The following is a 14,078-nucleotide window of genomic DNA, read 5'->3' on the forward strand; positions in this document are numbered from 1 at the left end:
AAAATCTAAAATTTATTGTTCGAAAAATTAAAAAACAGATAAATCAAAGAACTGAAAAATCGAAAAATAGAGAAACCGAAAAATGTAATGTCTTCATAATTAAAAAATTAAAATTTGGAAAAATTTAAAATTGAAAAAACGACAGATCAAAACAAAAAATCGAAAAATTGAAAAAATTTTAAAATCCAAAATTGAAAAACTGAAGAATCGAAATATTGAAAAATGCCGAAACTAAAACACCGAAAAATTGAGAAATCGAAAATCTAAAAATGGAAGTCGTATAAAAAGAATAGAAAATTTGAAAAATCGAAAATGGAAAAACGAAAACCCGGAAATTCGAAAATTTGAATTGAAAAACTGAAAAATCGAAACACTGAAAAGTCAAAAAATTGAGAAATGGGAAAATCAAAAAATCGATTCGGTTTTTGACTCCTGGATTTTTCGATGTGTCGGTTTTTGTTACTTGTTCGATTTTTAAATTTTAGATTCTTTAATTTTTAAAATTTTTTATTTTTCGATTTCTCGATTTTTCATTTCAGTTCTTTGATATTTCAGTTTTTCAAATTTGACATTTATAAACTGTCAATTTTTCGATTTTTCAATTAATCGATGTTTAGATTTTCCAATTTCTTGACATTCGAGGGTTTCGATATTTCTGTTCTTTAATTCTTTAATTTTTCGATTTTTCAGGTTTTTGATTTTTTAATTTTTTAGTTTTTTTTAAAGTTTCGATTTTTCGACTTCACTTTTTGGATATTTCAGTTATCAGATTTTTCAGGTTTTCCATTTTTAGTTTTTCTTTAATTTTTCAGTTTTTCGATATTTCAGTTTTGGGATTTTTCAATATTTCGATTCTTCGACTTTTCGATTTTTGACTCCTGGATTTTTCGATGTGTCGATTTTTTTACTTTTTCGATTATTCAATTTTTCGATTTTTAAATTCTATCGACAAACTGAGAAATCGAAAAGTCAAAAACTGGAGGTCGAATAATAGAAAATTTGAAAAATTGAAAAATGGTAAAGCGATAACACGAAAATTCAAAACATTTAATTGAAAAACTGAAAAATCGAACCACTGAAAAGTCAAAAAAATGAGAAATGGGATAATAAAAAATCGATTAATTGAGAAATTAGGAAATTGTAAATATGAACATTTAGAAACGTTATAAACTGAAAAATTGAAAAATCCAGAAATGCAAAGGTTGTCAAAATTAAACTATGTATTAAAAAATTGAGAAATCGAAAAATCCAAAAATTTTAAAAATTTTAAAAGTAGAAAAACCGGATCGTCAAAAAATCGAAACATTAAAAAATTGTAAAAACGAGAAATTGAAACATCAAAAAACTGAAAAATTAAAAATTTAAAAATCCGCAACATTGAAAAATATATTGGAGAACTGAAAAATCAACAAACCGATAAATCGAAATGTCTAAAAATAAAAAATTGAAAAATTAAAGTAGCGAAATATTGAATAATAGAAAAATTGAAAAATCGAGGAATCGATGCTTCAAAAAATCGAAAAATGGAAATTTCAAAAATTTTAAATTTCTAAAATTGAAAAAGGGAAAACCGAGAAATCGAAAATCCGAAATTGAAACAAACGAAAAATTGAAAAATCGAGAATTTGAAGAACTGAAACATCAAAAAATTGAAAAATCGAATAACCGAATAGCCGAAAACTAGAAAAATCGAAAATTTGAGAAATCGAAATAAGTCAAAACTGTAAAAATAGGAAAATTGAAGAATCGAAAAATCGAGAAACGGATCAATTAAAACATTGAAACACCGAAAAATTGATTTTAAAAATCGAAAAATTGAAAAATCTAGAACCAAGAAGTTGAAATATCGAAAGATCAAGAAATTGAAACAAAATCTAAAATTTGATGTTCGAAAAATTGAAAAACAGAAAAATCAAAGAACTGAAAAATCGAAAAAGAGAGAAACCGAAAAATGTAACGTCTTCATAATTGAAAAATTAAAATTTGGAAAAACTATAAATTGAAAAATCGACAAATCAAAACAAAAAATCGAAAAATTGAAAAATCTAAAATTTTAAAATCCAAAAACTAAAAAAACGAAAAAATACAAACCGAGAAATCGAAAAATCGAAAAGTCGAAGAATTGAGAAACTGAAGAATCGAAATATTGAAAAATACCGAAACTAAAACACCGAAAAATTGAGAAATCGAAAAGTCTAAAAATGGAAGTCGAATAATAATAATAGAAAATTTGAAAAATCGAAAATGGAAAAACGAAAACCCGGAAATTCGAAAACTTGAAATGAAAAACCGAAAAATCGAAGCACTGAAAAGTCAAAAAATTGAGAAATGGGAAAATCAAAATATCGATTCGATTTTTGGCTCCTGGATTTTTCAATGTGTCGATTTTTTTACTTTTTCGATTTTTGAATTTTTGAATTTTTAAATTTTAGATTTTTCAATCTTTTGATATTTTAATTTTTCAATATTTCTTAATCTTTCGATTTTTAGACTTCCTGGTTTTAGATGTCTGTTTTTCAATTTTTCGATTTGTTAATTTTTCATTCCCGATTTATCGAGATTTGATTGTTCAGGTTTTAGATTTATCAGTTTTTCGATTTTTATTTTGGCCTATTTCGGTTTCTCAGTTTTTCCAGTTTCCGGTTTTTCGTTTTTTGATTTCTCGATTTATCGAGATTTGGATTTTTCGATATTTTTCAATTTATAAATTGTTCAATTTTTAACTTTTCGATTTTGGCGTATTTCGGTTTCTCAATTCTTTTCAACTTCACGATTTCTTGATCTTTTGATTTTTCGATTTCTCGGTTTTTCGATTTTCCAGTCTTTCGGTGTTTCGATTTTTTAAATTTGCACGTTTCGATTTCTCGATTTTTCGTTGTTCGGTTTTTAAAATTTAGATTTTTGAATTTTATATTTTTTCGATTTTCATTTCTTCGATATTTCGATTTTTCAATGTTTCATTTTGACTATTTTTTATGGCTTTATATTTAAAATTCAAATGTCACCTTATCAAAATAAATGAGTCGTAAAGCGAGCCGCCACTGTTTATATTTTCAATAACGTCATTTTAAAATCAGAGAACATAGAGAAGCCTCATAGTTTGAAAAATCGAAAATGGAAAAACGAAAACCCGGAAATTCGAAAATTTGAATTGAAAAACTGAAAAATCGAAACACTGAAAAGTCAAAAAATTGAGAAATGGGAAAATCAAAAAATCGATTGGGTTTTTGACTCCTGGATTTTTCGATGTGTCGATTTTTTTACTTGTTCGATTTTTAAATTTTAGATTCTTTAATTTTTAAAATTTTAGATTTTTCGATTTCTCGATTTTTCATTTCAGTTCTTTGATATTTCAGTTTTTCAAATTTGACATTTATAAACTGTCAATTTTTCGATTTTTCAATTAATCGATGTTTCGATTTTCCCATTTCTTGACATTCGAGGGTTTCGATATTCCTGTTCTTTAATTCTTTAATTTTTCGATTTTTCAGGTTTTTGATTTTTTATTTTTTAGTTTTTTTTAAAGTTTCGATTTTTCGACTTCACTTTTTGGATATTTCAGTTTTCAGATTTTTCAGGTTTTCCATTTTTAGTTTTTCTTTCATTTTTCAGTTTTTCGATATTTCAGTTTTGGGATTTTTCAATATTTCGATTCTTCGACTTTTCGATTTTTGATTCCTGGATTTTTCGATGTGTCGATTTTTTTACTTTTTCGATTATTCAATTTTTCGATTTTTAAATTCTATCGACAAACTGAGAAATCGAAAATTCAAAAACTGGAAGTTGAATAATAGAAAATTTGAAAAATTGAAAAATGGTAAAGCGATAACACGAAAATTCAAAACATTTAATTGAAAAACTGAAAAATCGAACCACTGAAAAGTCAAAAAAATGAGAAATGGGATAATAAAAAATCGGTTAATTGAGAAATTAGGAAATTGTAAATATGAACATTTAGAAACGTTATAAACTGAAAAATTGAAAAATCCAGAAATGCAAAAGTTGTCAAAATTAAAATATGTATGAAAAATTGAAAAATCGAAAAGTCCAAAAATTTGATGTTCGAAAAATTGAAAAACAGAAAAATCAAAGAACTGAAAAATCGAAAAAGAGAGAAACCGAAAAATGTAATTGAATAATTAAAATTTGGAAAAATTGAAAATTGAAAATTCGACAAATCAAAACAAAAATTCCAAAAACTAAAAAAACGAAAAAATAAAAACCGAGAAATTGTAAAATCCAAAAATTGAAAATTGAGTAAACTGAAAATTCCCCAAATTAAAATTTCGAAAAACTGATAATTCCAAAGTTGAAACAGCAGATATTATGGTCGAAACCGGTTAGGATGTGTATCAGTTCACGGACCATGACTTATAAATCAAATCGTTTCCGAACGCTTAGAGTCGACATTGGCCTGATTGCGCTCTGGTCTTTAGATCAAACAAGTTCTCAGACGGCGAACTGTAATTCGTGCGACTTGAATTAAAGTGAACGAAACAGTAAGCAGCTTGTAATATTCTGGTAAATCTAGTGTCAATTTAAACTATGAATTATTGAAAATATAAACAGTGGCGGCTCGCTTTACGACTTATTTATTTTGATAAGATGACATTTGAATTTTAAATATAATGCAAACTATTTAGACTTAATCGTAAAAGTAATATATCAGTGACAATTCCAATGATTAATTTTACCCAAAAATGTAAATGTTGTTCATTTATCCATTAAAACAACTTCCATAAAATTCGGTTATTTAACATAAAGTAGTAAAATTTGTAAAAAAAAAAAACGCACTAGTCATCGCTATTAACACAGTTATATGCGTAATAACGCGCTTTTTTAGATATTCGTCCGTCAAAGTCGTTTGTGCATTAAGTAGTCCACACCTTATTGCATATTCGGTCGCTAAAAGTCGAGACAATTTTACATTCAAATTTTCATGAACATTTAAAACGTTGTTAGAAAACTTGACAGTCGGTACGAATATCCAAACATGGTAAGCTCTAGAGTATATAGTAGCTTCCAAACATAAAATTGTAATTAGGCGAATTTATCCGACTCTGAGATATGCAAATTCTACGAAGGACAACACGTTTTCATTACCGGGGGCACCGGGTTCATCGGGAAACTCCTAATCGAAAAATTACTAAGAAGCACGAAAGTCGCAGCCATCTATCTTTTGATCCGACCTAAAAAAGGAAAAGACGTCCGCACGCGGTGTGAAGAACTGTTCAGAAAAGAAGTACGTGATTAATTGCTAATCACGATTTTTTAACATATATGTGTTGCTAGATTTTTGACAAAGTGAGGAGCCAAGATCCTACTTTTATGGAAAGAGTTAAGGTCGTGGAGAGTAGTGGTGCCAATTTGGGTCTATCTATGAGTGACCATCACGAACTCATATCCACAATTAACGTGGTTTTTCACGTAGCCGCAAACGTGCACTTCTTCAACGACATTAAAGTTGCTTACGACAACAACGTAGGTGTTACTAAGCAAGTTATCAAGTTGTGTAAGCAAATGTACAATTTAAAGGTATGTCTCTAGAGAGTACTAATATATCTGTCTCTCTCTTACGCGTTTAATACATTTTCAGGCACTAGTTTACGTGTCCACTGCGTATAGTAACAGTTATCTCCCCTCCATCGACGAAACAGTGTACGATGACGTGGGTTTCGACCACCGAAAAGTCGAATTGCTTGTCAACAGTCCTGAAACGAAAGAAAAATTTACTAAAAGGTACTAACCCAAATATAACTAAGTTAAATTAATTTTTACGACTTAACATAGAGTTCTGGAAAAGTGGTCAAATACTTATGAGTTTTCTAAAGCTATGGCAGAGCTTCTGATTGACGATACCGCTAAAGACCTCCCCGTTGGGATTTTTCGGCCATCGATTGGTACTTGTATCTAGTGCAAAAATTGCGAATTTATAAGCAGTTTTTAGTTCTTTGCACACACAAGGATCCGCTTCCAGGTTGGACTGACAGTTTCGGAGGACCTACACTTTTTATAATCAATATGGCACTAGGTTTCAGTAGGTACATTTGTTGTGACTTTGCCAATAACCTAGATATAGTACCAGGGGACATGGCGGTGGCAGCACTGATTGCAAGTGCTTGGGATGTACACCGAAACTACCAAAACGTACCCATCATTTCCAGAAAAACCATACCCATCTATAACTACGTTTCATCTCCAGACAACCCCATAACTTGTGGCGAATTCATCCGCCTTAACATTAACGTATACGGGGAGTTCTACCCACTATCCAAGTGTTTCTGGATGCCAACCATAACCAGTGTTCCACAAACCAAGCTCACAAATTTTTTCTTCAGTATAGCTTACCATTATATTCCGGGATTTTTCATGGACGTGATTTCGTTATTATGTTTCAAGAAACCCACCTTAGTATCGAATTATAGACGCTTTCACAAACTGAAGTACCACGGGGAGTGTTCCTATATACGCGACTGGACTTTTACAAACACGAATGTGAAAGAACTCTGGGATTGTTTGAATGAAACCGATAAAACTATATTTCCGTTTGACATCGCAACAGTACACTGGACACACTATTTCCATTCGTATTTTAGAGGATTAAGGTCGTATTTGGTTAAAGAACCGTGGGATAATCTTCCAAGTGCTAAAGTTAAGGCAATCAGGTGAAAACGAAACATTTTTGAGTTTTGTAACTTAATGTGTCGATTTTTAGGTTAATATTTGCGCATCATGCAGTGTTGGCTTTGTTGTACTTCGTGGGTGTTGGTACCCTTTGGAAATTACTTAGTGCTTGCTTAGTCGAACTTACAAAGTAAAAAATGCCGCACACTTTGTCTCGGGTTTTTACTACGGAAGCAAATTTGTTGCCGCTTGTTAGTTTTACAGCACCTAATCATTGAACATAGAGAGGCGTTTAAATTAAATGAGTTGAGCACTCCTCGACTTATGTTGGCAACAGTGTTTGTTTCTAACTAGGAATAAAATTAACTAAAAAAAATATCATCATATTTTTTTTACGTTTTACTTTCGACAAATTGACAATTGACAAAACTTAATTTTTTTGATTTTTTGATTTCTAAATTTTTCAATTTTTAATTTTGGGATTTTTCAGTTTTTTGATTTGTCAATTTTTCTTTCATTTTTCGGTTTTTGGATTTTCAGTTTTGGGATTTTTCAATATTTCTGTTCTTCAACTTTTCGATTTTTGACTCATGGATTTTTCGATGTGTCGATTTTTTTACTTTTTCGATTTTTCAATTTTTCGATTTTTAAATTTTATCGACAAATTGAGAAATCGAAAAGTCGAAAACTGAAAGTCGAATAATAGAAAATTTGAAAAATTGGAAAATGGAAAAACGATAACACGAAAACTCAAAACATTTAATTGAAAAACTGAAAAAGCGAACCACTCAAAAGGAATCGATGCTTCAAAAAATCGAAAAATGGAAATTTAAAAAATTTAAAATTGTAAAATTGAAAAAGGGAAAATCGAGAAATCGAAAATCCGAAATTGAAACAATCGAAAAATTGAAAAATCGAGAATTTGAAGAATTGAACATCAAAAAAATGAAAAATCGAATAACCGAATAGCCGAAAACTAGAAAAATCGAAAATTTGAGAAATCGAATAGGTCAAAACTGAAAAAATTGAAAAATTGAAGAATCGAAAAATCGAGAAACGGATCAATTAAAATATTGAAACACCGAAAAATTTATTTTAAAAATCGAAAAATTGAAAAAGCTAGAACCAAGAAGTTGAAATATCGAAAGATCAAGAAATTGAAACAAAATCTAAAATTTAATGTTCGAAAAATTGAAAAACAGGAAAATCAAAGAACTGAAAAATCGAAAAATAGAGAAACCGAAAAATGTAACGTCTTCATAATTGAAAAATTAAAATTTTGAAAAACTGAAAATTGAAAAATCGACAAATCAAAACAAAAAATCGAAAAATTGAAAAATCTACAATTTTAAAATCCAAGAACTAAAAAAACGAAAAAATACAAACCGAGAAATCGAAAAGTCGAAGAATTGAATAACTGAAGAATCGAAATATTGAAAAATGCCGAAACTAAAACACCGAAAAATTGAGAAATCGAAAAGTCTAAAAATGGAAGTCGAATAATAATAATTGAAAATTTGAAAAATCGAAAATGGAAAAACGAAAATTCGGAAATTCGAAAACTTGAATTGAAAAACTGAAAAATCGAAATCGATTTTTTTACTTTTTCGATTTTTAAATTTTATCGACAAATTGAGAAATCGAAAAGTCGAAAACTGGAAGTCGAATAATAGAAAATTTGAAAAATTGAAAAATCGAACCACTGAAAAGTAAAAAAATTGAGAAATGCGATATTAAAAAAATCGATTAATTGAGAAATTAGGAAATCGAAAAAATGAACATTTATAAACGTTATAAATTGAAAAATTGAAAAATCCAGAAATGCAAAAGTTGTCAAAATTAAAATATGTATGAAAAATTGAAAAATCGAAAAATCCAAAAATTTGAAAAATTTTAAAAGTAGAAAAACCGGGTCGTCAAAAAATCAAAACCTTAAAAAATTGTAAAAACGAAAAATTGAAACATCAAAAAACTGAAAAATAAAAAATTTAAAAATCCGCCACATTGAAAAATATATCGGAGAACTGAAAAATCGACAAATCGATAAATAGAAATGTCTAAAATTAAAAAAATTGAAAAATTAAAGTAGCGAAATATTGAATAATTGAAAAATTGAAAAATCGAAAAATGGAAATTTCAAAAATTTAAAATTTGTAAAATTGAAAAAGGGAAAACCGAGAAATCGAAACTCGGAAATTGAAACAATCGAAAAATTGAAAAATCAAAAAATGAAAAATCGAGAATTTGAAAAATTGAAACATCAAAAAAATGGAAAATCGAATAAACGAATAGCCGAAAACTAAAAAAATCGAAAATTTGAGAAATCGAAATAGGTAAAAATTGAAAAAATAGAAAAATTGAAGAATCGAAAAATCGAGAAACTGATCAATTAAAACATTGAAACACCGAAAAATTTATTTTAAAACTCGAAAAATTGAAAAATCTGGAGCCAAGAAGTTGAAATATCGAAAGATCAAGAAATTGAAACAAAATCTAAAATTTAATGTTCGAAAAATTGAAAAACAGAAAAATCAAAGAACTGAAAAATCGAAAAATAGAGAAACCGAAAAATGGAATGTCTTCATAATTGAAAAATTAAAATTTGGAAAAATTGAAAATTGAAAAATTGACAAATCATAACAAAAAATCGAAAAATTGAAAAATCTAAGATTTTAAAATCCAAAAACTGAAAAAACGAAAAAACAAAAACCGAGAAACCGAAAAATCGAAAAGTCGAAAAATTGAAAAACTGAAGAATCGAAATATTGAAAAATGCCCAAACTAAAACACCGAAAAATTGAGAAATCGAAAAGTCAAAAAATGGAAGTCGAATAATAATAGAAAATTTGAAAAATCGAAAATGGAAAAACGAAAACCCGGAAATTCGAAAACTTGAATTGAAAAATCGAAACACTGAAAAGTAAAAAAAATTGAGAAATGGGAAAATCAAAAAATCGATTGGATTTTTGACTCCTGGATTTTTCGATGTGTCGATTTTTTTACTTTTTCGATTTTTGAATTGTAGATTTTTTAATTTTTAAAATTTTAGATATTTCGATTTCTCTATTTTTCATTTCAGTTCTTCCATATTTGAATTTTTCAAGTTTTCGAATTTTTCAAATGTTTCGATTTCTTAATCTTTTGATTTTTTGACTTCTCGGTTTTGGATTTTATGTTTTTAAATTGCCATTTTGTCAAATTTTCGATGTTTTAATTTTCCAAATTTGACTTTTATAAACTCTCAATTTTTCGATTTTTCAATTAATCTTTATTTTGATTTTCCCGTTTCTTCAATTCTTTAATTTTTTATTTTTCAGGTTTTTGACTTTTTATTTTTTAATTTTTTTAGTTTCGCTTTTTCGACTTCACTTTTTGGATATTTCAGTTTTCAGATTTTTCAGGTTTTCCATTTTTCCGTTTTTCTTTAATTTTTCAGTTTTTCGATATTTCAGTTTTGGGATTTTTCAATATTTCGATCCTTCGATTTTTTGATTTTTGGCTTCTGGAGTTTTCGATGTGTCGATTTTTTTACTTTTTCGATTTTTCAATTTTTCGATTTTTAAATTTTATCAACAAATTGAGAAATGGAAAAGTCGAAAATTGGAAGCCGAATAATAAAAAATTTGAAAAATTGAAAAATGGAAAAACGATAACACGAAAATTCAAAACATTTAATTGAAAAACTGAAACATCGAACCACTGAAAAGTCAAACAATTGAGAAATGGGATAATAAAACAATCGATTAATTGAGAAATTAGGAAATCGAAAAAATGAACATTTAGAAAACTTTTAAACTGAAAAATAGAAAAATCCAGAAATGCAAAAGTTGTCAAAATTAAAATATGTATTGAAAAATTGAGAAATCGAAAAATCCAAAAATTTGAAAAAAGTAGAAAAACCGGATCGTCAAAAAATCAAAACATTAAAAAATTGTAAAAACGAAAAATTGAAACATCAAAAAACTGAAAAATCAAAAATTTAAAATTCCGCAACATTGAAAAATATATCGGAGAACTGAAAAATCGACAAATCGATAAAACGAAATGTCTAAAATGATAAAAATTGAAAAATGGAAATTTCAAAAATTTAAAATTGAGAAAGGGAAAACCGAGAAATCTAAAATCCGAAATTGAAACAATCGAAAAATTGAAAAATCAGAAAATGAAAAATCCAGAATTTGAAAAATTGAAGCATCAAAAAAATGGAAAATCGAATAACCGAATAGCCGAAAACTAGAAAAATCGAAAATTTGAGAAATCGAAATAGGTCAAAACTGAAAAAATAGAAAAATTGAAGAATCGAAAAATCGAGAAACTGATCAATTAAAACATTGAAACACCGAAAAATTTATTTTAAAAATCGAAAAACTGAAAAATCTGGAACCAAGAAGTTGAAATATCGAAAGATCAAGAAATTGAAACAAAATCTAAAATTTAATGTTCGAAAAATTGAAAAACAGAAAAATCAAAGAATGGAAAAATCGAAAAATAGAGAAACTGAAAAATGTAATGTCTTCATAATTGAATAATTAAAATTTGGAAAAATTGAAAATTGAAAATTCGACAAATCAAAACAAAAAATCGAAAAATTGAAAAATCTGAAATTTTGAAAACCAAAAACTAATAAAGCGAAAAAATAAAAACCGAGAAATCGAAAAATTGAAAAACTGAAGAATCGAAATATTGAAAAATGCCAAAACTAAAACACCGAAAAATTGAGAAATCGAAAAGTCTAAAAATGGAAGTCGAATAATAATAATTGAAAATTTGAAAAATCGAAAAAGGAAAAACGAATATTCGGAAATTCGAAAACTTGAATTGAAAAACTGAAAAATCGAAACACTGAAAAGTAAAAAAATTGAGAAATGGAAAAATCAAAAAATCGATTCGATTTTTGATTCCTGGATTTTTCGATGTGTCGATTTTTTTACTTTTTCGATTTTTCAATTTTTGAATTTTTAAATTTTAGATTTTTCAATCTTTTGAAATTTTAATTTTTCAATATTTCTTAATCTTTCGATTTTTAGACTTCCTGGTTTTAGATGTCTGTTTTTCAATTTTTCGATTTGTTAATTTTTCATTCCCGATTTATCGAGATTTGATTGTTCAGGTTTTAGATTTATCAGTTTTTCGATTTTTATTTTGGCCTATTTCGGTTTCTCAATTGTTCCACTTTTCAAGTTCACGATTTCTTGATCTTTTGATTTTTCGATTTCTCGGTTTTTCGATTTTCCAGTCTTCCGGTGTTTCGATTTTTCAGTTATTCGATTTTTTAAATTTGCACATTTCGATTTCTTGATTTTTCGTTGTTCGGTTTTTAAATTTTAGATTTTTGAATTTTATATTTTTTCGATTTTCTGATGTTTCATTTTTCGATTTTCATTTCTTGGATATTTCGATTTTTCAATGTTTCATTTTTACTATTTTTTATGGCTTTATATTTAAAATTCAAATGTCACCTTATCAAAATAAATGAGTCGTAAAGCGAGCCGCCACTGTTTATATTTTCAATAACGTCATTTTAAAATCAGAGAACATAGAGAAGCCTCATAGTTTGAAAAATCTAAAATGGAAAAACAAAAACCCGGTAATTCGAAAATTTGAATTGAAAAACTGAAAATTCGAAACACTGAAAAGTCAAAAAATTGAGAAATGGGAAAATCAAAAAATCGATTAGATTTTTGACTCCTGGATTATTCGATGTGTCGATTTTTTTACTTTTTCGATTTTTAAATTTTATCGACAAATTGAGAAATCGAAAAGTCGAAAACTGGAAGTCGAATAATAGAAAATTTGAAAAATTGAAAAATCGAATCACCGAAAAGTCAAAAAATTGAGAAATGCGATATTAAAAAATCGATTAATTGAGAAATTAGGAAATCGTAAAAATGAACATTTATAAAAGTTATAAATTGAAAAATTGAAAAATCCAGAAATGCAAAAGTTGTCAAAATTAAAATATGTATGAAAAATTGAAAAATCGAAAAATCCAAAAATTTGAAAAATTTTAAAAGTAGAAAAACCGGATCGTCAAAAAATCAAAACCTTAAAAAATTGTAAAAACGAAAAATTGAAACATCAAAAAACTGAAAAATCAAAAATTTAAAAATCCGCCACATTGAAAAATATATCGGGGAACTGAAAAATCGACAAATCGATAAATCGAAGTGTCTAAAATTAAAAAAATTGAAAAATTAAAGTAGCGAAATATTGAATAATGGAAAAATTGAAAAATCGAAAAATGGAAATTTCAAAAATTTAAAATTTGTAAAATTGAAAAAGGGAAAACCGAGAAATCGAAACTCGGAAATTGAAACAATCGAAAAATTGAAAAATCAAAAAATGAAAAATCGAGAATTTGAAAAATTGAAACATCAAAAAAATGGAAAATCGAATAAACGAATAGTCGAAAACTAAAAAAATCGAAAATTTGAGAAATCGAAATAGGTAAAAATTGAAAAAATAGAAAAATTGAAGAATCGAAAAATCGAGAAACGGATCAATTAAAACATTGAAACACCGAAAAATTTATTTTAAAACTCGAAAAATTTAAAAATCTGGAACCAAGAAGTTGAAGTATCGAAAGATCAAGAAATTGAAACAAAATCTAAAATTTAATGTTCGAAAAATTGAAAATTCGAAGAATCGGTACTTCAAAAAATCGAAAAATGGAAATTTCAAAAATTTATAATCGAAAATCCGAAATTGAAACAATCGAAAAATTGAAAAATCGAGAATTTGAAAAATTGAAAAATCAAAAAAATGGAAAATCGAATAACCGAATAGCCGAAAACTAGAAAAATCGAAAATTTTAGAAATCGAAATAGGTCAAAACTGAAAAAATAGAAAAATTGAAGAATCGAAAAATCGAGAAACGGATGAATTAAAACATTGAAACACCGAAAAATTTATTTTAAATCGAAAAATTGAAAAATCTAGAACCAAGAAGTTAAAATATCGAAAGATCAAGAAATTGAAACAAAATCTAAAATTTGATGTTTGAAAAATAGAGAAACCAAAAAATGTAATGTCTTCATAACTGAAAAATTAAAATTTGGAAACATTGAAAATTGAAAAATCTACAAATCAAAACAAAAAAGCGAAAAATCTAAAAATTTTTAAATCCAAAAACTAAAAAAACGAAAAAATAAAAACCAAGAAATCGAAAAATTGAAAAACTGAAGAATCGAAATATTGAAAAATGCCGAAACTAAAACACCGAAAAATTGAGAAATCGAAAAGTCTAAAATGGAAGTCGAATAATAATAATAGAAAATTTGAAAAATCGAAAATGGAAAAACGAAAACATGGAAATTGAAAACTTGCATTGAAAAACTGAAAAATCGAAACACTGAAAAGTCAAAAAATTGAGAAATGGGAAAATCAAAAAAACGATTCGATTTTTGACTCCTGGATTTTTCGATGTTTCGATTTTTTTACTTTTTCGATTTTTC

The 14,078-nt window shown here is 27.0% G+C and overlaps 1 protein-coding gene across 2 annotated transcripts; it reads left to right on the plus strand.

The window, feature by feature from the left end:
* The first annotated feature begins 4,896 nt into the window (after positions 1-4,896).
* Positions 4,897-6,981, plus strand: LOC135129535 (fatty acyl-CoA reductase wat-like). 2 transcript variants are annotated; one of them, XM_064056701.1, is made up of 8 exons: positions 4,897-4,996; positions 5,045-5,242; positions 5,293-5,535; positions 5,597-5,739; positions 5,791-5,900; positions 5,948-6,037; positions 6,080-6,665; positions 6,716-6,981. In XM_064056701.1, exons 1-8 carry the CDS (start codon positions 4,994-4,996, stop codon positions 6,816-6,818), a joined length of 1,476 nt encoding a protein of 491 aa, XP_063912771.1. In that variant the 5' UTR covers positions 4,897-4,993; the 3' UTR covers positions 6,819-6,981. The 2 variants fall into 2 exon arrangements, with proteins under 2 accessions (XP_063912771.1, XP_063912770.1); XM_064056700.1 differs by having other exon boundaries at positions 5,948-6,665.
* The last annotated feature ends 7,097 nt before the right edge of the window (positions 6,982-14,078 follow it).

Source organism: Zophobas morio, unplaced genomic scaffold (assembly GCF_036711695.1).
Source record: "Zophobas morio isolate AGI-343-1 ecotype UQ-CSIRO unplaced genomic scaffold, CSIRO_AGI_Zmor_V1 ptg000016l, whole genome shotgun sequence".
In the NCBI taxonomy this organism is placed as follows: Eukaryota; Metazoa; Arthropoda; class Insecta; order Coleoptera; family Tenebrionidae; genus Zophobas; species Zophobas morio.

Coding starts and splice junctions, on each gene's coding strand:
- LOC135129535 (XM_064056700.1), top strand. Junction 5,536..5,596: donor AGCAAATGTACAATTTAAAG/GTATGTCTCTAG, acceptor ATACATTTTCAG/GCACTAGTTTACGTGTCCAC. Junction 5,740..5,790: donor AAAGAAAAATTTACTAAAAG/GTACTAACCCAA, acceptor GACTTAACATAG/AGTTCTGGAAAAGTGGTCAA.